At 47.9% G+C, this 20,482-nt stretch overlaps 10 protein-coding genes across 10 annotated transcripts; 5 read left to right on the top strand and 5 right to left on the bottom strand.

Annotated features, from left to right (window-relative positions):
- Nucleotides 1–909: 909 nt before the first annotated feature.
- M431DRAFT_495742 (hypothetical protein) lies at nt 910–2,009 on the top strand (the record flags this gene model as incomplete). Its single annotated transcript, XM_024917406.1, has 2 exons — nt 910–1,027; nt 1,078–2,009. 2 exons carry the CDS (start codon nt 910–912, stop codon nt 2,007–2,009), a joined length of 1,050 nt encoding a protein of 349 aa, XP_024773461.1.
- Nucleotides 2,010–2,934: 925 nt separating this feature from the next.
- On the bottom strand, nt 2,935–4,899 carry M431DRAFT_88023 (hypothetical protein; the record flags this gene model as incomplete). The annotated part of the gene is made up of 3 exons (XM_024923861.1): nt 2,935–4,151; nt 4,221–4,426; nt 4,493–4,899. 3 exons carry the CDS (start codon nt 4,897–4,899, stop codon nt 2,935–2,937), a joined length of 1,830 nt encoding a protein of 609 aa, XP_024773460.1.
- Nucleotides 4,900–5,105: 206 nt separating this feature from the next.
- M431DRAFT_508852 (hypothetical protein) lies at nt 5,106–5,395 on the bottom strand (the record flags this gene model as incomplete). Its single annotated transcript, XM_024919179.1, has 1 exon — nt 5,106–5,395. A coding segment is annotated over exon 1 (251 nt), but the record flags the coding sequence as incomplete, so codon positions are not given.
- Nucleotides 5,396–6,802: 1,407 nt separating this feature from the next.
- M431DRAFT_495739 (hypothetical protein) lies at nt 6,803–7,210 on the top strand (the record flags this gene model as incomplete). Its single annotated transcript, XM_024917405.1, has 2 exons — nt 6,803–6,814; nt 6,923–7,210. 2 exons carry the CDS (start codon nt 6,803–6,805, stop codon nt 7,208–7,210), a joined length of 300 nt encoding a protein of 99 aa, XP_024773458.1.
- Nucleotides 7,211–7,659: 449 nt separating this feature from the next.
- On the bottom strand, nt 7,660–9,260 carry M431DRAFT_144513 (hypothetical protein). Its single transcript, XM_024912678.1, has 2 exons — nt 8,381–9,260; nt 7,660–8,316 (listed from the first exon to the last, which is right to left on the bottom strand). The coding sequence occupies exons 1-2, from the start codon at nt 9,148–9,150 to the stop codon at nt 7,899–7,901; spliced, it is 1,188 nt and encodes a 395-aa protein (XP_024773457.1). The 5' UTR covers nt 9,151–9,260; the 3' UTR covers nt 7,660–7,898.
- Nucleotides 9,261–9,535: 275 nt separating this feature from the next.
- On the top strand, nt 9,536–11,099 carry M431DRAFT_86593 (hypothetical protein; the record flags this gene model as incomplete). Its single annotated transcript, XM_024923701.1, has 2 exons — nt 9,536–10,844; nt 10,903–11,099. Coding segments are annotated over 2 exons (1,506 nt in total), but the record flags the coding sequence as incomplete, so codon positions are not given.
- Nucleotides 11,100–11,168: 69 nt separating this feature from the next.
- M431DRAFT_88075 (hypothetical protein) lies at nt 11,169–12,704 on the top strand (the record flags this gene model as incomplete). The annotated part of the gene is made up of 3 exons (XM_024923865.1): nt 11,169–11,719; nt 11,774–12,517; nt 12,539–12,704. The coding sequence occupies 3 exons, from the start codon at nt 11,169–11,171 to the stop codon at nt 12,702–12,704; spliced, it is 1,461 nt and encodes a 486-aa protein (XP_024773455.1).
- A 491-nt stretch (nt 12,705–13,195) lies between these two features.
- Nucleotides 13,196–14,563, bottom strand: M431DRAFT_495736 (glycoside hydrolase family 93 protein; the record flags this gene model as incomplete). Its single annotated transcript, XM_024917404.1, has 3 exons — nt 13,196–13,829; nt 13,891–14,336; nt 14,549–14,563. The coding sequence occupies 3 exons, from the start codon at nt 14,561–14,563 to the stop codon at nt 13,196–13,198; spliced, it is 1,095 nt and encodes a 364-aa protein (XP_024773454.1).
- A 2,377-nt stretch (nt 14,564–16,940) lies between these two features.
- Nucleotides 16,941–18,215, top strand: M431DRAFT_495734 (hypothetical protein; the record flags this gene model as incomplete). The annotated part of the gene is made up of 1 exon (XM_024917403.1): nt 16,941–18,215. One exon carries the CDS (start codon nt 16,941–16,943, stop codon nt 18,213–18,215), a length of 1,275 nt encoding a protein of 424 aa, XP_024773453.1.
- Nucleotides 18,216–18,476: 261 nt separating this feature from the next.
- On the bottom strand, nt 18,477–19,370 carry M431DRAFT_6066 (hypothetical protein; the record flags this gene model as incomplete). The annotated part of the gene is made up of 1 exon (XM_024921569.1): nt 18,477–19,370. One exon carries the CDS (start codon nt 19,368–19,370, stop codon nt 18,477–18,479), a length of 894 nt encoding a protein of 297 aa, XP_024773452.1.
- Nucleotides 19,371–20,482: the final 1,112 nt, after the last annotated feature.

The raw sequence follows: 20,482 nt of genomic DNA, 5'->3' as shown, positions 1-20,482 counted from the left end.
AGCCATTTTTGCCTCATCAAGTGTTGCCACTACACTCAGCTCAGCGCGGCTTTATTGAGTGATGCTTGGCTACGGTCAGCAAGTGTGGGTGGGATAGAAGACGAGGATATCGAAGGAATTGAAGAAGTTAAGAGATTTCTTATAGAGGGTTAAGTCAGTAGTTAAGAAGAAATTGGAACGTTGTTGTGGACATTTAAGTTGCTTTAGAGAGATCCGTGTCAGACAAGATCTGGGCTAGAGTAGTCAGAAAATTAGAGGCTGGACGCTCATGCTGCTCTCTATTCAGTGCGGAGTATGAGCGCTACACGGAGTTGCGGATTAATGGCCCTACAAATCACATATTCTCCGAACCCAGCGCGGGGGTTTGTGCCAGCCGATCTATTGCTTACAGTGTATGCTTAGTAAATCTTGGACGCATTCGAGACCGTATCATGGACTCTAAGAAGGGCATTGTTTGACAAGAAGAGTTGCTTTGAAATCATGCGCTTGGCAAATAGCGTACTAAGACTAAGTTAGGTTACCTGAGACTGGGATCTTAGCGGAAATGTGCTGCAAATGATATGAGATTCGGAATTGTATATTAATCTGAATACTATCCTGATTATTAAATGACCATCCAGCAACATGATGAGCTGAAATGCGAGTAACTCTTGTTTCAATAATGACATCGATGGCTTGATAAAACGTGCATGGAATCAAAAAAATGATTCCAGGTCCCGGTGCATGATTAATGAACACATAAATAAAATCCTATCAAGGTTGGGAACTAACAACTGCCTAGCTATAGAGGTGGCAGTATAAATATCTCTCAAAACCCAGCAGTAGTTTAGAATATTCAGTCTGTCATTCTAACAAAAAAACCTCTATCATATCATTTAGCACGAAACGCACAACTCTACAACTACAGCCATGGCGGAACAAAAAGCAGTGGTGATTACAGGCCGTAGCCAGCGACTTGCCTTGCAAACCAGACCAGTACCGACTCCTGGCCCCAATGAAGTCTTGGTGAAGGTCAACATCGTGGGATGTTCGTATGATGATGCTCCACAGCCTTGCTAGCATGACTGACCTCAATAGTAAATCCTCACGATCAGTATGTTCGTGATTTGGGGTACTTCATTGGCGACAATGTCCCCTCTCCATTTGGAATCGATCTCGTTGGCGTTGTGCATGCTCTTGGCAAAGATGTCGACAAGTTCAAAGTTGGCGATGTGGTGTTTGGTAATGGAGATCCATTCAAGGGAGATTACATGGGCACCCAAGAGTACGCAATCATGGATGTCAGTTTCATGGGTCGGGTTCCCTCCTCAATCACACAGGATGAGGCCGCGACATTACCACTGAATGTACTTACCATGTACATTGCCCTGTTCCATCCATCTACTCACGCTATCCCTTCTCCTTTGACACCAGAAGGGCAGTCATTCGATTACAAGAACACACCCCTAGTTATCGTTGGAGGCGGCTCTAACTGCGGAAAATTTGCTATTCAAATCGCTAAGTGGGCTGGATTTGGTACCATTATCGCCATCGCGGGCAAGGCTAAATCCGATCTTCTTGTTGAACTCGGAGCCACACATGTCATCGACAGAACACTGAGCGACAGTGACATTGAAGCAAAAGTACGAAGCATTGTGGGAGATAACATTTTGCACGTTTGCACCGCAGTCCAGGCAAAAGACCTGACACTAGGTGCCAGCCTTTTGTCAAATAGCAAGAAGGGAATACTGGTTCCTTTAACAGCTGGCGAAGTCGATGACACCAGACTCAGCAAACAGGCAGGATACGAGTTGCGACGCTTCCTCTGCCGCCCACATGAAGATGATAGACGAGAGCTCTCGACAATCTTTTGGAAGTCTTTCCCAGAACTTGTTGAGAAGGGAGTTTTCAAGCCGACTCCATTTCAAGTTGTTAGGGGATTGGATGCCAATAAGATCAACGACATTATTGATGAGTATGGGGCTGGAAAGAATCCAACACGACCGAATGTACATGTTAGCGATATCTAGATAGGCAGCTAAACATAGACAATGAGAAGAGTACATCGCTTCGTTCTCAGCGCCTCAATAGGGTATGTGCTAGACAAGCCAAGCTTGGGGTTCAGAGCACTCAATTTATCGTGAAGAGCCTTCACTTCTCTTCTGACAAAAGAACTCATTGTATGAGCCGACTCCAGCTTCCGCGATGTCATTGGTATAATTAATGTCATATTTGCGAAGCAGCCTTCGGAGGAAACGTTTATCTGCTTGATTGGCTGTGGAATAGATCCAAGACACGAAAAAATGAGTCACTTGTGGTCTTCTGAGATTCAAGTCGAGGGAGTGTTTGACTAACAGGTAAACTTTTACCCCGGAGATGGTGCAGGGTACCTATATTGAGCTTGAGTTACGGGAAGCAGAGACTCAAAGTACCAACGATCCCATCTACAGTTTCTTTGTTAGCAAGGCTGCTTGATGCAAATGATTCAGCTTAAACAATCTACTCAAGACTGGAGAGCAGAGTAGAGGCCTTGCATGTATCTTCGCGGTAAAAATTTCGCAGTGCGATATTGCTCTGATATGTAGCCATGTCGCCATGCACTAACCTCACATACATCATCATAGACATGACAATGGTACACAAGCATTAAGCGAACAAAATAGTATGTATAAATGCGCTAAATAACGCATTACGCTCTATCAAATATGCCATCGCTTGCTGTATTCAATCTTGTAGACCAACGAACAGACGCCGCCGCTTTCATTACCTATGCAAACACAAATGCATTTCCATTCCATTCCTAATGTTTCCCATAAAATCCGTAAACTTTAATACCTGGTATCTCAATCCAAAAAATTATCTTTTAAGCAAAACTCCAAAAAGCCATCTTGTTATATACGCAGGTCCGTAAAATGAACCAACTTTGCTTTTAACAAGTCCCTGTTATGCTTAATATTAATCATCCAGTTTCATCCTAAGCAAACCACTCATCAACCTATCCATGTCGCAAGTCTCCATCGTTTCTTTTACCTGCCTCGTAAATTCATGATTATCCCCAAACAGTATATCGAACCGTGAGTAAACTTGGTTCATCCAAGCACGGCTTTGGTCGCATTCACGCCTGTTGTGGAATTCAGATGCCGTCGAGATGAGAAACTCGCACACCGAAATCCTGTAGCCGCTGCGACTATCGTTGAACTTTTCGACGTCCATATTCTGTAATACGGAGCCTAGGACTCTGAAACAGGCTTCTATGTCTATCTCAAAGAACGTAAAAGCAACACGTTTAGTCAATTCGAACGTCGAGGGCTCCATTGAAGGTTGATGCTTCAAAAGCTGCTCGCTTTCTTCCGCAGTATGTAAAGCTCTCTCAAGTTGGTGGCTCTCGGCTAATATGGTCGCCAAAATGCATCTAGAGCAGATGGCCAGGTGCTCAAGCCTCAGTTGGTCGCACTTCCGTATATAATGAGAGAGTAGATCTTGAAGTAACGCATGGTTGTTGGGATCTTTTGAAAGATCTTTCAGAATGTTGAACATGGTCGTCAGCTCATCGGGTTCACTCTGTGCTAGCAGATCCTCAATCCTCTCATTCGACCTGATACAACGAATAAAAGAATTCTGTAGGAGGAAATGACGCGCCTCCGGACCTCGGTGGTTCTTTAAGAGGCGGAGTGTAAATAGATCTGCCTCTCCATCCCTTCGTGTCCTACGAAGGAAGGCTATGACACGGAGCACATGAGCCACGATCTTGGAGCTGCAAGAGGTGGTACCTCCATGCTTATTGGTCATCCAGTCAAGTATGCAATTAGCATCGCCGATGCGCCTCGTTTTGACAAATAAGGAGGCAAGCATGTGGCCAGCCTCCTGTGTCTTGGGGTGAACTGGCGATAGGTGGTAGTTGTAGCAGGAAAGCGCATCCTTAAGGGTTGACTCTGCCTCTTCGTAGTTACAGGTAACTTCGTCGAACGCTTTCGTAACTTCTTGGACGCGGGAGTGGATTTCCGAAGTCAAATTGATGCGGCACTGCCCTTCGTCAAGGGACCTGCACAGGTCTTCGGTAGTATCGGCACAGGCTCCATCAGTGCCATGTAAGTTCCCGAAGTTGCTGTCATTGTCCGTAATGCCGGAAAACGTTGCTGTCTCATAGGTCGAACCGTCCAGCGTGGGGCAGTCTTTTGCACACCCGGTGTTAGCCTATGCGGAATCGAGCTGTGTTTCAGCCAGAGTACGGGTAAGCTTACCCTCCTGTATAGAAGAGCCTCCTTCGCCGGAAGCTCTGCCCAACGACTTCATGTTCTTTATCCGCTCGATGGGCCACTTTAAGTTACCTATATTCAAACCTAAAAGTGGCCTTCTAGGGTTGAAATCGGTCATCCGCGCGGCTATGTTTTTTGTCATATTCTTGGACCATTTCCACTGTTTGAACTTGTCTTTATACATCTTGTCCCTGGATGTCGGTTAGATTAACCTCTCACGACCAGTATTTTCTTAGGAGTATGCAGAACAAACTCACGTTGCAATAAACTGGTGAATTGTCGTCATTTTCACCATAGTTGCCGCCAAAGTAAGGTTCTTGTGCATATACCACCACTCAATGTTATTCTTATGATACTCCCACTCCTGTGGGGCGGGCGCTCGTGCACGGGGTTTGCGTTGGCGGGGACGTTGTCCCTGGTTTCCCTCGACGACCATGGAGAGAGCAGGGGAAGCATAGCCCACATCTCCGGTTAGTTGGTTGTTAAATCGATCGCCAACTCCGGCAAGAAATCCGGCCATCTCGGCTTGGTGAGCCGTGCCTGGAGGTGGCGGAGGCGGGCCCCCCTCCGTAGGCGCCGCATTGCTCGGGACCGAATATCCATTGCCAAATGGAAGATTTTGCCAACCGGCAAGAGACGTAATCGCGTCGTCTCCAAGAAGCATTTCCGGCGTGAACAGACCAGTGTCTCCACTGGCCTGCGACCCGGCAGCACTGAAATCATTGGGATGGCTGGGATAGTTGGAATGGTTGGAGTGGTCGTGACCTGGGGACTGCCAAGTCATCGCGTATTAGTATTCTCTGAGGCCTACGTTCAAGGCAAAGAATTATCGATGGGGGCGGGCGGTGAAGGGGCGGGGGTTTGGAATGGCTACAACTGCTGGAGCATCTAGAGCAGGAACCTAGGAACGGCCTGGGAGGTCTGGGAGGGTCTGGGAGGGTTTGGGGGATGTTGGGAAGTCTTGGGTAGTCGTGGGAAGTTTGGGGAAGTCGTGGGAGGTTTTTGGGAGGATACCGCAGGACGGCGAAACTACATACAGGCACATGCACTGGGCCGGGAAGCAAGCTTGCGGATTCGTGCAGCGAGCGGCGCAGGGTCTGTAAGTTATGTAAGTTGTACATTATTACAGCTGAGCTCTCGACTACAAGAAGGTTGTTTGGCTGCCATCACCATGGCCCAGAAATCTTCACCAAGAAACAAACAAACAAACCAAATCAAATCGAGGGGAGTAGGGTTGGTGCTATGGCAGAGGGGCGCTGCGGCTCCAAAGAATGGCCCGGACATAAACACAGCGGGCAGGCCGTTCTTAATAAGGTCCGCCATCGCAATACTCCAAGCCCAACAAAGCCCGAGCCAATGTCTGCTAAAAGCCGCAAGACCCACATACATAGTCCTTTATAGCCCTTAAAAAAGGGTCTGAGGAAAAGGCTGGATGTCCATGGTTGGCTGGCCCGCAATGAGCCGCGGAGGGGGAATGGATAACGCCGAGAAACCCCGCCTCTACTTGTGACGTACTTCTATGCCCAACAACTCCCTGCTAGTAATATCACATTTCAGCACCATGTCTGTTATACATCAGGTACTGAAGAGGTACTGTATTGCTGACAAAGAGAGAACAAAAAACTGCGTGCCACGTCGATAAGAAGCTGGAGGGAGGGTAGAGAAAGTGATGAAAACAGTATCGCGACGAATAGGAGTCGGCCGGAATACAGGCTCTTATCCATACTCTTCTCTCTCTGTCTTCTATTTCGTAATCGCCTGTACTAGTAGTTCTCAATATTCGTAGCTTCGTCTCCTCCACCTGGCGTTGCTGTATTTAAACCTTCACCTTTCTCTGTCAAGGTTAATTGATGGCTGAACCTCCTCTTGCAAACCAATCTCAGATAGCCATTGTACATGTACTCTCTCTGCTCCCTGTTATATCTGCAGTCACCTCCTTACCGTCCGGGTTGGAATCTGATTGACCACCTCAGCGATGCACGTGTATCATACGCCTTCGCTTAAGAGCACCTGGGCAGGGCCGTGTTACTCTGTACAGCGCTGCAGAACATTAAGGTCCTGGATGATGCAAACCCATGATTACCTAATGCCTTCTCCCCCTGAAAAAAGGACTACAGCGAAAGGCCCAGCAGAAACAATGCAAGGGGGGACGCGTGTTGGTATTGCTTTGGGTTAGGAGGGTTTCAGGAGCGGGACGGAAAAGGTCTACAAAGTGCTGTGCCAGACTACAAGCAGTGTACACGAAGTAATGCCAGACGGTATCTGTACAGATGCATGTCCACATACTACATAGGTAGGTCTGTGCCCAAAAAGTTTTACAGCTCCCAAAAGGACTTCCAAGATGTGCGGATGACAGGTGTAGAGCTTGGGCAAATGATAAAAAGCTGGCAATGGCCTCTTCCATTAGACAGGCCTCGCGGAATGGCATCAAGGCGAGTTGTCCATCCGAATTCGACTCCGGAATACATGTATCTTGACTACGCTTTTCGCCTATTACAGTACAACGATCAGTACGCTTCTCATCATACCCATCCGCTCTCATATACCTACAGAGGTATTGTAAAGCCATGAGCTCCTCAGTAAGTAGCAGACCTGTATCCTTACCATTCAAATTCCGCGCCCGTGTTTCCAGTTTGCAAGTACCCTAGAAATTGGACGCTAACGATCCATGCCTCTACGTCATCCAGCCTCGCTGCCGCAGCTCTCTCGAGGCGGCTAGTACACAAGCACTGGCCGGATCGGTCCCGGGCGCAGGAAATGATGAGAGCAACAGTCCCCCGCAGAACCCAAGAGAGAATGGAAACAATGGGCCGAGTCCTCTCAAGCGCCCTTTTGCTCTTCAACAATGGCTTGCGGAATCACGGAAGGATGAACCGTTTAATGTTTTGGCTTCGGCTAGGGCCGCCGCCTCGGGCCAGGCCGAGAGCGTGCCGCCACCTTCAGCGGGGGACGCAAGAGGGTCCGTTAAACGCTGATAAACATAAACAACCGAGTGGCTGATCGCTGCCACTTAAGCGTCGTCGTCGCCTCGTTTCCTCTGTGTTTGTATGATAAGAGATTGGTATAGATAGGGATGACTTTGTGTAATAATATTGGATCAATGGAATATAAATGAAAGAATGGCAAGAGGTTAGCCACCACCCATAGCGTGCATAAGCGTCATTTTAGGTGTCGTACTAAAACAAAGGCCCCATAAACCCACATGCAATTACTACATGTAACCTCCAGGGCTGTGCTCCAGAAGGCATGGATGGAAGAACCTCTCAATTTCAGGCAGGTTTCTCAAAATATAGAGGCTGGTAGTTGCATTTAGAAGGTTGACCGCTAGCTATACGATTTCCTCGCTGCTCTAAGAGTATTTTCCAAACTGGAAACCTGTTTGTGTTGTTTGTTTGTTCCTTGAGGCACAGAGCTCCAACTGCTGCAAGTAAAGTGCAGTCACTCCCACAACGGCAAGGCGCAAGTACATTTACACCCTTGTCTGTATATTTCAAGACTACTGGAAAGGGATTCACTCATGTTATTCAGTCATCAGCCCTGTAAATTACGCTGCAGCTCTCCTTGATACAGCGCTGTAGAAACACTCTGCCATCCAGTCCTGCGTCAACCCTCGTGGGTTGTTCAACATGTTTACCTGCAAAGTTCACCGCTTTTGAGACCGGATCAGTTGCCAGAACTCACAGGGTGTTTCCAAGCTTCGTATGACACCCAGGCCTGGAATACCCCAACAGCCAGCCCGAGAATCCCCAGAATAATTGCTATAATGACACCAACGAGCGTTGCCATCATCATATAGCGAGCGCCGCTTTTGCGCTGAAGCCATTTCTCCAGTATACCGCGGGGGCTGGGATCCTCCAGCTCTCTGAATAGATCCACGAGTCGCGCGCCGAAGTAGTTGTAAGATACGACTTCTTCACTTTCCCTTCGATAGACGGCCGAGGCATATTGTAGGCAATCGGGGTCGAGGGATTCCTTGGCTACTAGATCGCGGAGAATCTTCTCCGAGTCTGAATCGAAGGGGAAGAGGATCTTCTGCATTGAATCCAAAGCTTCGAGCGCGATTTGTCTAGGAATATTTCTTCTGAGATAGCGGTGATTAGTGCCCGCCTGTCAAGGCTTACAGTTCTCTTCAGAAGTCGGCTTACGCTGAGATGGAGTTCTCAAAGACTAATGAGTCGTGCAGCGTTTGCGACGCCGCCAAATGCTCCCTTAGGACGCTTGTGTAATGGTAAATCTCCACGACTCCCTTTTTGACGTCCATCCTTAGATGGTTTTGCAGGTCATCAGTCCCTTGAAATCTCAGCCCTGCAACTTTCTTTAGACGCCTGGCTGTTAAGGCCGGTTTTATATCTCTAATCTGGCCCGAGTCATCGTGAACATGGAGATTGCCTGTATCCTTTTGCGGAAACGCTCTTGATAGGAATTCAGCCAGCGACTCATCGAAATGCCACTGGATTGCCTGGGTGCCGAGTTCTAGCAGACTCGAGGGTTGGTTTTCGGCTGAACACTTGACCATGGACATGACTTGTACGGCAAGGTTGAAGGCCCAATGCTGATCACTGGAAGAAGGTGGTTTATCCCGCTTGGAGAGGTATTCATGCGTCAACTCTGAGCGCTTCGTATCGGGATGAGCCTGGAGTAGCCTGATGATATCGAAAACGTCTTCATGGTTGCGCAAGGCCGGGGTGCTGGTAGGCAGCAAATCTGGGACATAGGAAGATGTGACATATTTGTAATAGTCAAAGAAGCGCTTTAACCGAGCTGAGCGCCTCCATGAGCATCCCGAGTTTGTACAGGTCTCGACATTCTGACACGCCTCGCAAATGTTCCAGTTCCAGAGTGCTTGGGCGAGCTTCTGTAGCTCGGCGTCAGTGATGCTCTTGAGCGGGTAGGGACATGCCAGAGAGCCGATCATACTCGGAGTCTGGATGTGACGAGCAGTTTCCTCGAAACGAAAAGGCCCTCGATATGGGCAGGGCAACGCAGTTACATGTATTATTTGGGGGCTGGGAGAGCCTACCTGGCCAATGCTGTGATGAGGTGAATGTAAGGCTTCCCTACGGGCTCAATTGAGAGGATTGTGGCTTAGGAGTTATTGGAGCCCAATCAGAACATTTCGAATGGCTTCGGAGCCCGCTGCTAAGCCTGCACGACGCGAAGGAAAATGTTCCATTGCTATTTCACCTCTTCGCCTATGAGATTTCTTCTTAATGCTTCAAGTTACACGCCATTTTTTATTTTTTTTTACAGCGCCTGTCCCTGCCATGTCGAGTTGGTAACACCACATAGCAGGTGTAACAATGAATAACATCCCCGCATCCACCCAACCCTCCACGACCGACGACCAACAAGATTCAGGATACAGCAGCACCCAATTCCCGTCGCCCAACGGCAAACTAATAGAGTCTGATTGTACACAAATTCCACACCTTAGTACCAACGCCAGCGTCAACGGCAAGGGCCGATCCGTTCCGTCTGCCCCCACGCCCATCGCCGGCTTCTCAGAGTTTGACAAGAGCGTCGACAACGCCACGATCTCCCGCTTCCGCCACGTGCATTCGCTGCTTGAGAAGCCGCTGCTAGAGTATATTCGCAGCACGATTCGCAAGAAACAATGTCCGATTTCCATAAGATTGATGGTCCTGGGCCGCTCCGAAGACGATGCGAAGCCGTGCATTGTCGTGTTGTGTCCGGAGCAGCAATCCAAGAAGGTCAGAAAGTTTTTCGACAAGAAATCCGTCAGAGCTTTGCGCTTGCCCGAAGGCGGTCAACCATCGTTTGAAGTCTTTGTCGTCGGCCGAGAGCCGGAGACGAAACAGGCAGAAGGAGACATTGATGTCCTCATTCCGATCGTTGACGAGAGCGAGGGTTATACAAGCGAGACATATTGCGGAGCGCCCATCGTTATCCGACAGACTTCTGGTGTCGAGAAAAGATGCACTTTCGGCGGTGTCATAAAGGCTTCTTGGTCGAATGGAGAGATTAAGTTGTACGGGCTGACCGTCGGCCACATCCTTCTAGACGACTTGGAGGATGATATGACGGCCAGCACGGAGAGCGACCAGTCCAGGTGTTCCGACGACTGGGTATTCGAGCTTTCGGATTCCGATAGCGAGGACAAATCGTGTGACTCATCTGAGGAAGAGCAAAATGATGAGGCCGAACCACTGCGTGGGATGGATGAACTCCAGTTGACTCTGCCAGGCGCCAGTTCGTCATGGACGGCCGACGAGTTGAGCAAGATAGGTTCCATTTCCAAGGACTCACCGCGATATCAATCCGCAGCGACCGACACAAATTATCATGAGCCAGAGGTTTACTACGACTGGGCTCTTATCGATATGATCAGCTACAAGCCGAACCTCATTCGACCGAGGAGGATGTCACACGATGACGCTCAGGAGGATAGAGTCTTCAACTTCCGGGATCATGAACTCATGATGCCCGTCTTGCCGTCCAGTAGTTATGGCAAGAGACAGCCAGTTGTCCTTGTGAGCGGATCAGAAGGGTTAAGATGGGGATCTCTGTCGGCTCTGCCTTCGAGACTCCTTCTTGGCCCTGGAAGAGGGTTTGTCGACACACTCATCTTAAACCTTGACGGCCATAAGCGTATGTAACCCTCTCCATTTATTCTAGGTTTGGAGTCGATCACCTAAAATGTGAGCAGAAATTCTCGATGGAGATTCAGGATCATGGGTGGTCAACGAGACAACCCTTGAGGTGTACGGCTACGTCGTTGCTGCCGACGCATTTGGCGGAGGCTACGTTATTCCATTAGCTGAAGCATTCCGCAACATCGCAAACACCCTGAGATGTCAATCTGTTGATCTTGCTACGACAGTCGATATGGCAAGTGCCAAACTGGGGCGTATGTTTGACGTAAACGGGGAACCAACAACCATGATGGCACCCAGCATTGCAGACCATTATGTGATGCCTGGCTCATCCATCACCTCTTGCATCTCTACCCCGACTACCAATCTCTCCATTACCTCCTGTGTCTCTACCCCAGCTACTAACTTCTCAATTACCCCCATGCACGATGGCGCTCTAACTCTCATGACTTCTACGGAAGACCACTTCCTGTTCCCTCCTTTTGCTCAGGAGAAGCCATTTTCCCATCCCGAAATTCACTCAGATTGCAACCTCGAGCCTCCCCGGAGCCCCGATGGGGAGGATTCTTACACGGAATGGACTCCTCAGCACGAGAGCTCTGATGGAGGTTCCGACAACACCTCCAGACCTGGAACCCCCTCAGTCACTGAGCACGCCGAAGATGATACCGCCGTTTCGATCAGGCCTTCGCGCCACGTTGACTACTTGTCCCATGACTGGAAGGAGGAGGATATCAGGTCTTCCTGGAGATACATTACAACTCGGCGCGCCGACTTTCCCAATAGCGCCCGATTGGAAAACGCTTCTTGGAGAGCCTGGGTGAAGGTGAAAAATAATCTACGAACCGTTTCGGCCGAAACCATTAACTGGTGTGTATCTGTTTTACCTTGTATTGGGAGTGATAAATGACTGAGACATCACAGGTTCAAGGATAGCGATGTTACTTGGTTGTACGGTCCGTTGCAATCAGAGACCAAGCCCATTCACGATACCCGCGCAGCGCGATCAAGCATCTCACAGTCAAAGACGGACTTGTCTGTCAATCTCAACAAGAAGCCAATCCTCAAGAAGAGGAGCATGTCTCAGGTCACTCTTCAGAGGCCGTTGTCCACTACCTCACTTTTAGATCAAGCCGCAGCCACCATCCAGGCCCAAGAAACACAAGGCATCCCGAGGCCCAGCAACAACAGGCGCGGAGCCGTTGATGATTTCGCCTACCCCTTCTCTTCAAGGAGGATGAGTGTTGATAGCAGCGGCCTGGCATCTCCGACGGAGTCTTCTGGGATTACATCCACTAGTGCTAAGCGGAGGCAGATTCGCTTTAACGAGCAAGTTGAGCAGTGCATTGCTGTTGATGTCAGGGCCGATGACAAGGATGAGATGGAGGCGTGCCCAGATTGCTACGGTGACAATAGCGATTCGGATGATGGTGTTATTCTGAATCGGCTCAGGGTCAAGAAACAAACTGCCAAATCAAAGTCGACGGGGGACAAGACCATTGCCAAACTTCCCTCGACGACCCTTAAGGACCGCAAGGATACGAGGCACCCACGCAGCCCACCCTTGTCTCCGTCGTCTTCGCAAGAGACAATGCTTCCATCAAATCCATCTGCAAGGTTCTTATTTGACGAGGATGACGATGAAGACGCGCTCCTAAGCCCCGGCTAGTTGTCTCTTCCTGATGACAGCAGCAGCAGCAGTAGCAAACCCGTTGGGATGCGCCGGAAATCTTCTGGAATGCTAATACCCCGCGAGGAGGGCCACCCAAACCCCGATGAAGGCCTTTATGGTCAAGTTCTCGACAAGGGCGACACTTCGTGTCACATTGCCCGCGTCCACTGGAAGAGAAATTGAAGCTTTAGGAGCTCTCACCCAATGAAGACCACTCTACTACCTAACGGCTTCTTGGACTCTGATAACCACCGAGTTGCAGATCGGCGCTCTTTGGACGTTGTCGACTCATCCTTTCTCTTGTACAGTAGCTACATGAGCATGTGTAATAACAATGTGATTGCAAAAATGGCAAGAGGCTAACTACCACAACCGTTATCTGCAATATGTCCGAAAGCCCCATATGATTGCACATAGTCATCTTTGGTGGCGCATCAAAAGATACCCAATTGATTCCATAAGGATTGGTGGCGGGTTTCAACTCTCATGTTGACGTACCAGCATAGAAAACTTAACCTTGGCAGCCTCATATGTTTACGTTCATCAAGCTACCTGCAGCCAGGGTAAAACTGTGAATATAGCTAACAATCTGTAACATTAAAAACTATATAGTCTCCGAGGCCGATAACAGCTGCTCACCCACTTCAAAGCACTTATCTGGCTTGTGACTAACTTCATTCTCCTGGTTTGTTCCGCAAAATGTCCTGAATCTCCACCACGCTTGCATAGAGTGGTCGATTTGTTCCGGGGGGATCAACACCAGGGAAGTTACCTGCACCGAGGATCATGAGTCGACTCTTGTCTTTGCTAAAGATGTGGAGGGCACGGCTGTAGGCCTTTGGCTGAGGAGAATTGTGTTCCTCCCATTGATCAGGCTGACCGTTGGCTCGGTTGGTAAAGACGCTCTGATGGTCGGCGTCTGAGACGACGATAGTGCCATTGATGCCACCCTCTGGTGTCCATACCACATATGGACTGCTGCTAGGCTGTACACCGTTGACAACAATAGGGTAACCATAGGCATATCGAAAGTCAAAGGGACTATCCGAGAGCCTGTAATACACTGGATATCCGGCACCAGACCATGAGTCTCCGCCTGGAAATTCATGAACCAGAATCCATTTCCCGAGGGGCGGGATGTAATCGATGACAGTCATTCCAGGGCGATCAGTATACAGCGGGTAAGCGACATCATTTACGACATCGCCCCAATTCTTTAGATCGGTTGAAACTTGGTGAGAAAGCTTTTGCCCGTGCAGGGGATCCCGCTGATCAGAATAAAACACGCCGACTGTGTTGTTTGTTGGGCTGCAGTTGACATTAGTTCCAAGCTTCAGGAGACAATACAGTCACGAGTTGCAAGACTCACAGAATAAACGGCTCCCAAATACAGGGATTTCCATTTTGAGTACTGGGAGCACTTCCCCTAGCCACATTGCTGATAAACTTCCACGTCTCGCCTTTGTCAGTACTTGCGTAAAGATCAATGTTTGTACCATTGGCGCCAGCACTGTTACCACTTGCAAGCACGGTACCAGCTTTGAAGCCTCCAAGGTTAAAGGTGAGCTCAGCCAAGGCAGGCTGAGATCCAAAGCCCAATCCATTGACCTGGTCCGTCAAGTTACTCCGCCATTCCCATGTCGCACCGCCATCCTCACTGGCAAAGATGGGAAAATGTGGAGGGTGATCTCCAGAATATGCTGCGGTTGCAAGAATTGTGCCGTCAGATAGTTCTGTGAGTCGTGGGTAGGAAACACCATGGCTGCTATCTGGCTGGAATATCACATTCTGCTCAAAAGTACTCCATGGCCTGGGCTTCTTGGATTTGTTTGCAAGGGAATCCCCGACACCAAGAGAAAGTATCAGGAACAAAAGTCTGCCACGCATTATGATTGAGTAACCTTGGACTTGAGTAATGAAGTTGGCAAGAACCCTGATGTTTTCTTGCCATTATTGCGAATTATCTCGTCTTTTTATATGCCAAAAGAAAAAAAAAAAGGTTTAGTTAATGTTACAATGACACTCACCGGCTCTGATGGCATGATACTGTAACATCTGCCCGACTACGATCCCTGGATGTCAGATCACTTACCGGAGAGTTTGGATTTAACCGTCCACGTTCTGCTTTTTCTTTGCTTTTTACCCGGCCCGATGTGCCCCAAGATTCGAGAAACAAAGAATTCTGCTTATTAAAAAGGGCGCCCTATTGGTCTAGGCTGGACCGGCATTGATTTCCGGTACCTATACTCCGGAAGTTGAACGATCGTGGGGTGAGTTTGCGGGGAAGTCGCACTGCATGGGGGATGAAATTCACCCATCCCATTTAGCCGTGAAACCCCGGTGTCTGTCATCTGCAAGTATAACTCATCTTGACCAACAATCTGAAGCCATCCGTCATAACTTGCTACTGGCAGCTCATCGTGGGACTTAGTACCCCGCGTCATGGCCAAATAGAGACACAGAGGATGGGGTAGTGGGGGCTAGGTATATGCGATCCAAAGAACGCGAAGATAAAGAGCAGGGGAGCCTTGTCTTTGATGCTACCAAGTTCAATTTTCGGGGAGTTAGAGGCATGGAAGCTAGACCTGACAAATTAAAGAAGGTCGTCCCTGTGCTTAAATGCGGAGAATATGTCTATAGAAAGGGTTAGACTGTATATGAAGTGTACGCTCTAACTGAGATTCAGGGAAAAAAGTAGAAAAAGGACACACCGGCGCTGTCGAAGAGCGACATCGACTGATACAAAGAACAGACGTCATCAAGAAAGCTCGTAGGCATAGAGGCAATCTTGGGAAGGGAAATGAACATAGAGAAAGAGACTCATGAAGGCAAAAGCTTACCCTAAGCTCGATACGAAGATACCTGGCCAAGCCCGTTTTCTGGAACAAGGATTGTATTTCAAAAACTTGCTACTACCCAAACTGTGTAATATATCTAGTAAAGATGAAATTCAATTATATCAAGTTTTGAGAAAGACGTTGAGGGTGATGCTTCCCATGTCAAAGAATAGACAGCTGTTAAAGATGCAGACGATGGCTTAGCCCACGTACCTTAATAAGCTTGCGTCTATGCATGTCAATCAGCAATGAAGCTATGCTCAAGAATTTTGCAATTTATATCTGAGAACTTATGAGGAGTCCTCTTCAATTTGACTGATTTCATTGATGTAATTCGTAATATACACCAATGTAATATTTCCACTTTGCCGTCAGAGGCAATTTCACCTTATAATCTTATACCCCAACTCGGAAATCGCGGTGATTCATCAAACCAAGATTTGCCCACAATTATGGTCAGTTTATAAATTCTGCTTAACCCAATTCGTGCGAATAAGCCCACAGCCTAAGCCTCTGAGTGGTCGGTAAATTAACTTGATCCAACTCGCAAGCCGTCTCTCTTGATATCCCGTCAATCAAGTGTCAATCAAGTGCAGTTTTGCTAATAAGCAATGTGTCAAGAATTGCTCAAACATTAGGAACCATGTCCGATAATCTTTTCCTACATCCGTCTGCTATTCTTAGTGTGCTCTGTCGCTCATGGCTTATTTGGGCCAATTTTATGTATATGTTTGACGTCGCTTAATTCGCTTACTAGCCATCAAGCCGTGTCTGAGCCCTCAAGATCAGGAGATGATCGATGGGGCAGTGGAGGTGCTAAATACAAGTATGTAAGATTCAATAGGTGTTGTCATAATATGGGCAAGGTAGGTTTATCGTCACCTCAATCAATTAATTCGGCAGGGACTAGAACTTCGGACATTTGAACCATAAATACCTAGTTTCCGTTTGGGTAAACTCAGCGATCGAACATTGCTACAATGCAGCATATAACATTTATGTTGAAGAGAATAAGACAATTTTGAACTATCGTATTTCGCTCGGGTATAGGGCTACGAATGTAATAGTTCCGACACATCGGTATTATCATGATTATGGCATGACAAATCACCGACCCAATCACAGCGTGCCGCCAGACAATTGATGTGGTGATCACGGTGATCTCCATAAGACCTAATAGTGGCTCCAGATTTATGTACTAAATAGGAATTTGGGGTATTGAGTTATGGCTGTGCTAATCACAGCCCTATTCAAGTCCTAACATGCTTAAAATAGAACTATTTTCAGCCCAAACTCAGTTTGAAGACGATCGATGAAGATAGGGCCTGCTATATAAACACTACCTATACCAAGCATCATAGCCTTAGCGTTCATCACCAAATTCGCATTCAATCACGACAAATACAACTATATCACCATTTACAAGTTTTCAAACCATTATTTTCAATCTCAAAAGAGCGTCTCAATTGCCACCATGAAGACAGTACTCCCATGGTCGGTCCTCATACAGGCCTATTTGGCCACTTCGAGTCCCCTCTTACCGCGAAGCATAGAGAAAACTCAGTCAGAATCATTGCTTCAAATGAGATCCCCAGCTCCATTCCAGGATCCAAGCCCAAATACTGTCACACCCCACACTATCCGACTTAGCCGCGTTAGTGCTCAATCATCAGCTGCGCGTGAAGCATCGGGGATCCTCTCACGCAGCGACAAGTCCAGTTCATCCATCTTCCAAAAGTTCGCCGGTGGCGTTCTCGCTCCAGTCTTTCAAAACACAGAGATGGTTGGCGAAGTCACACTTGGAAACCAGACTATGAGACTCATTTTCGACACTGGCTCAAGTGATCTCTGGGTAGCGGGTGAAAATTACCAGTGCCTCTCATCAAATTTGACCATACAAAGCAACACCGTTTGCAACTTTACCAACACATTCAAGGGCACATACTCAGGAGGTGAAGTACGCGATCAACATCTTGACGTCAGATATGGTGGCGGTCAGATTGTCATCGGTAGTTTGGGATACGAGTCTGTTTCTGTAGCTGGCATTACTATTCCCGACCTGGAGATTTCTATTGCCGATTCTGTCAATTTCCAAGCTCAGGGACAAGTCGACGGCTTGCTCGGCCTGTCTTATCCTCAAATAACAAGTGCGTTTGCTGGCGCATTTGCTGGCAATGAAACAATCATTACTCAAGACACTCCAAATGCTACACTTCCATACAACAACTTGTTGACCAACATTTTCCGAAAGAACCTTACGGCGCCTTTGTTCAGTATTGCCATGGAGCGTGGCAGCGGCGGAGCTTTTGCCATAGGAGGGCTGCCCTCAGTACCCATCACGCCCAATTTTGTCAGCACTCCTATCCTGATTGCTGATATAGGAAATATTGGAATCACCGGCTTAAGGACCAATTTTTCCTACTACACCATTGTTGCGGAAAACTTCGTCGTTAGTGATACCAAAGGAAACGAGAAAAGAACTCCCGGAGCTGGCATATACACTATTGTCGACAGCGGTACATTCCTCACGATGCTGTCGCCAACCATAACTAAGCCCCTCTATGAGGGATTCCGTGAGGCACCCGTCTCTCCCCCCGAAGCTCTAGGCCAATTCCTTGTACCTTGCAACGCTACTGCGCCTCAGTTTGGCATCGAGATTGCGGACCAGACTTTCTACATGTCGCCAGAAGATCTCATCCTCCAAGATATGAGACTTGATGATATGTGTCTTCTAGGTGTACAACCTACAACCAATAACAGACCGTCTATCATTGGCGCGACATGGTTACATAGTGTGCTGGCTGTGTTTGACGTTGGCGCTTCGCAAATGCGATTTGCCCCTCGCATCCCATACTAATTGGGAATATCCACGAGGCAATGAGCCAAACTTAGGATCTGACATCATTTTGCAGTTGAAATGGGCATGGTTTTATATGCAATAGACATAATTAGAGAGCTTGGCTAAAGGAATACATCGCTATGACAGCAGGGGCTTAAATGGGGCTGCACATGTCATTATCGGTTCATAGAGTTACATAGAAAGAGTAACAGTCACTCTTATAAATACATAAACAGCCCAACATTCGGGTATTTAATAAGATAACCCTAAAAAGGAATCTCACAGCTGAACCTTCAAGAGCCTGTCCAGCCCCATCCGGCGATAAAAGTTGACCTTGTTATTGTCAACTACAAGCGCAGCGGCGTCTCCACCATCCCCAACGGGGTCAACACAAATTCTAAACGGCTTCTTGCCCCTCGGAATATCTGAAAGCTCAGCTAGAGCATCCGCAACCATGGAAGGATCGGCATCTGGCGGCGGTAGGCTTGCAGTACCACTCATCGTGTCCTCACTAAGGCCCTTGGTAGGACCAGCTTCGTACTCCGCAGCGATATCGGGATATGCAGGATTTGCAGCATCCTTAAAATGGTCGGTGCCCTTTGTGAAGACCCCCGGTGATACTAGAGTCGATTCAATTCCCCAAAGAGACAGCTCATGAGCATAACACTGTGCAAGAGAATCCTGTGCGGCTTTGGCGGCGAAATAAGGCCCAATCATGGGAGACTTTCCACCATATGTCGAGCTACTGCAGATCCAAATCAAATGTCCAGATCGTGCCTTTCGCATATGTGGTAGTGCCGCCTGGTTGAGTCTCTGGCAACCAACCACGTTAATGTCGTAGAGCTGAAGCAGCTGCTTTGCACTAAAGCTCTCGGCAGGACCCCAGCTCATGTGGCCTGCGTTGTGGACCACGGCGTCGATCCGCCCGGTCGATCCAACGACGCTATTGACAGCTGCATCGACGGAGTCTTGCGATAGGAGATCAAGGGGAACAGCCCGGAGGTCCACTTTGTGTTCTTTGGCGTATTTTGAAATGGCATCTTCGTACTCTTTGGTGTTTCCGCTGTGCGAGTACATGCCCGCGAAGACGGTATGGCCTCTTTTGGCAATGGCTCGAGCTGCCAAGGCACCGAAGCCGGTAGATGCTCCTGTGATAAGATATACTTGAGACATGTTGCGGCGCTGGATGGGATTGTTATGAAGCGTGAAACTTGTAAATGATAAGTATATGAATGGTGTAAGTTAAGCTGCTAGTGCTGAATCACGGTGGCTGTCTTTTGATTCAATCAATTCTAATTGCTATTTTCTTTTGACGACCTTGAGACAGCGAATGTTTTATATTTTACTTTTCTATGAGTGTAACTCTCTGCTTACTGCTTCGGAACGTCAGGAAAGCCTTCCGTCGAGATGGACGAAGCGTGAAGGTATTCCCGAGTGGGGCCGATCGGGATAAGACCTTGTCGGGTTTACAATCACAATCGTGGCCAGCATTCCCGAACCCTGTCACTAGCACGGCTCGCGCGCCGGAAGTAAGAGTTGCCACACAGAGAACCAAACAGACTCAACTTTTAACGTCAACGTCATTCCGGGGATAAGACGGCTCAGCAAGGGTCATTGAGGCTTCACTTGTTAAGTATACTTTAGTAAGGCTTGTAAAGTGTTTTAAGGTTATCTTTTGTATTGCTGAATCGCTCATGAACGCCTGCTAGAGGAAGTCACGAGGGTCCACTTTTCTATGTTTACCACTAACAAAATCTGGTCTGCAATGACTTCTCGATACAAACATCATCGTCTCTGCAAATGCAGCGAACTTAGATTAAGCGTAAATGTTACTATGTGATACCTGACATGTGTATGCCAAATGTTTCATGAGATTTCGATCTTTCAGATGCTCTGCTTTATAATGCATCGCATGAATAAAAAGTACATCCATATAGTTATCAAGGGTAGGCTCAATACAGTGGTCGCAACAGCAATCAAAGTCAAGAGACACATTGTTGAGATGTATAGAATACGCTCAATTCTACAGTAAAAAGCATTGCTATATTATTTTGATTCAAATTAAGCTTGTTTGAACTAAGCTCCGGAATGATGCATCGTCGCCAAATCTCCCGCAGACGAATAAGCAGCCGATGATCTTAGCTTAACCTTGATGCAAATAGGCGATACGTAGCTCGTGCGCTTGCCACTCTCTTCATGGATGTGTAAGTCGAATATCGTCTTTCCATTAAACTGAGAGGTGTCAAACACACGAGATTGTGTCAGTAGAGCGACGTAAATATTTA

This window comes from Trichoderma harzianum (genome assembly GCF_003025095.1).
Source record: "Trichoderma harzianum CBS 226.95 unplaced genomic scaffold M431scaffold_7, whole genome shotgun sequence".
NCBI classification, from domain to species: domain Eukaryota; kingdom Fungi; phylum Ascomycota; class Sordariomycetes; order Hypocreales; family Hypocreaceae; genus Trichoderma; species Trichoderma harzianum.
Note: the sequence above shows the minus strand (reverse complement) of the source record. Positions and strands in the feature narration are given on the sequence as shown.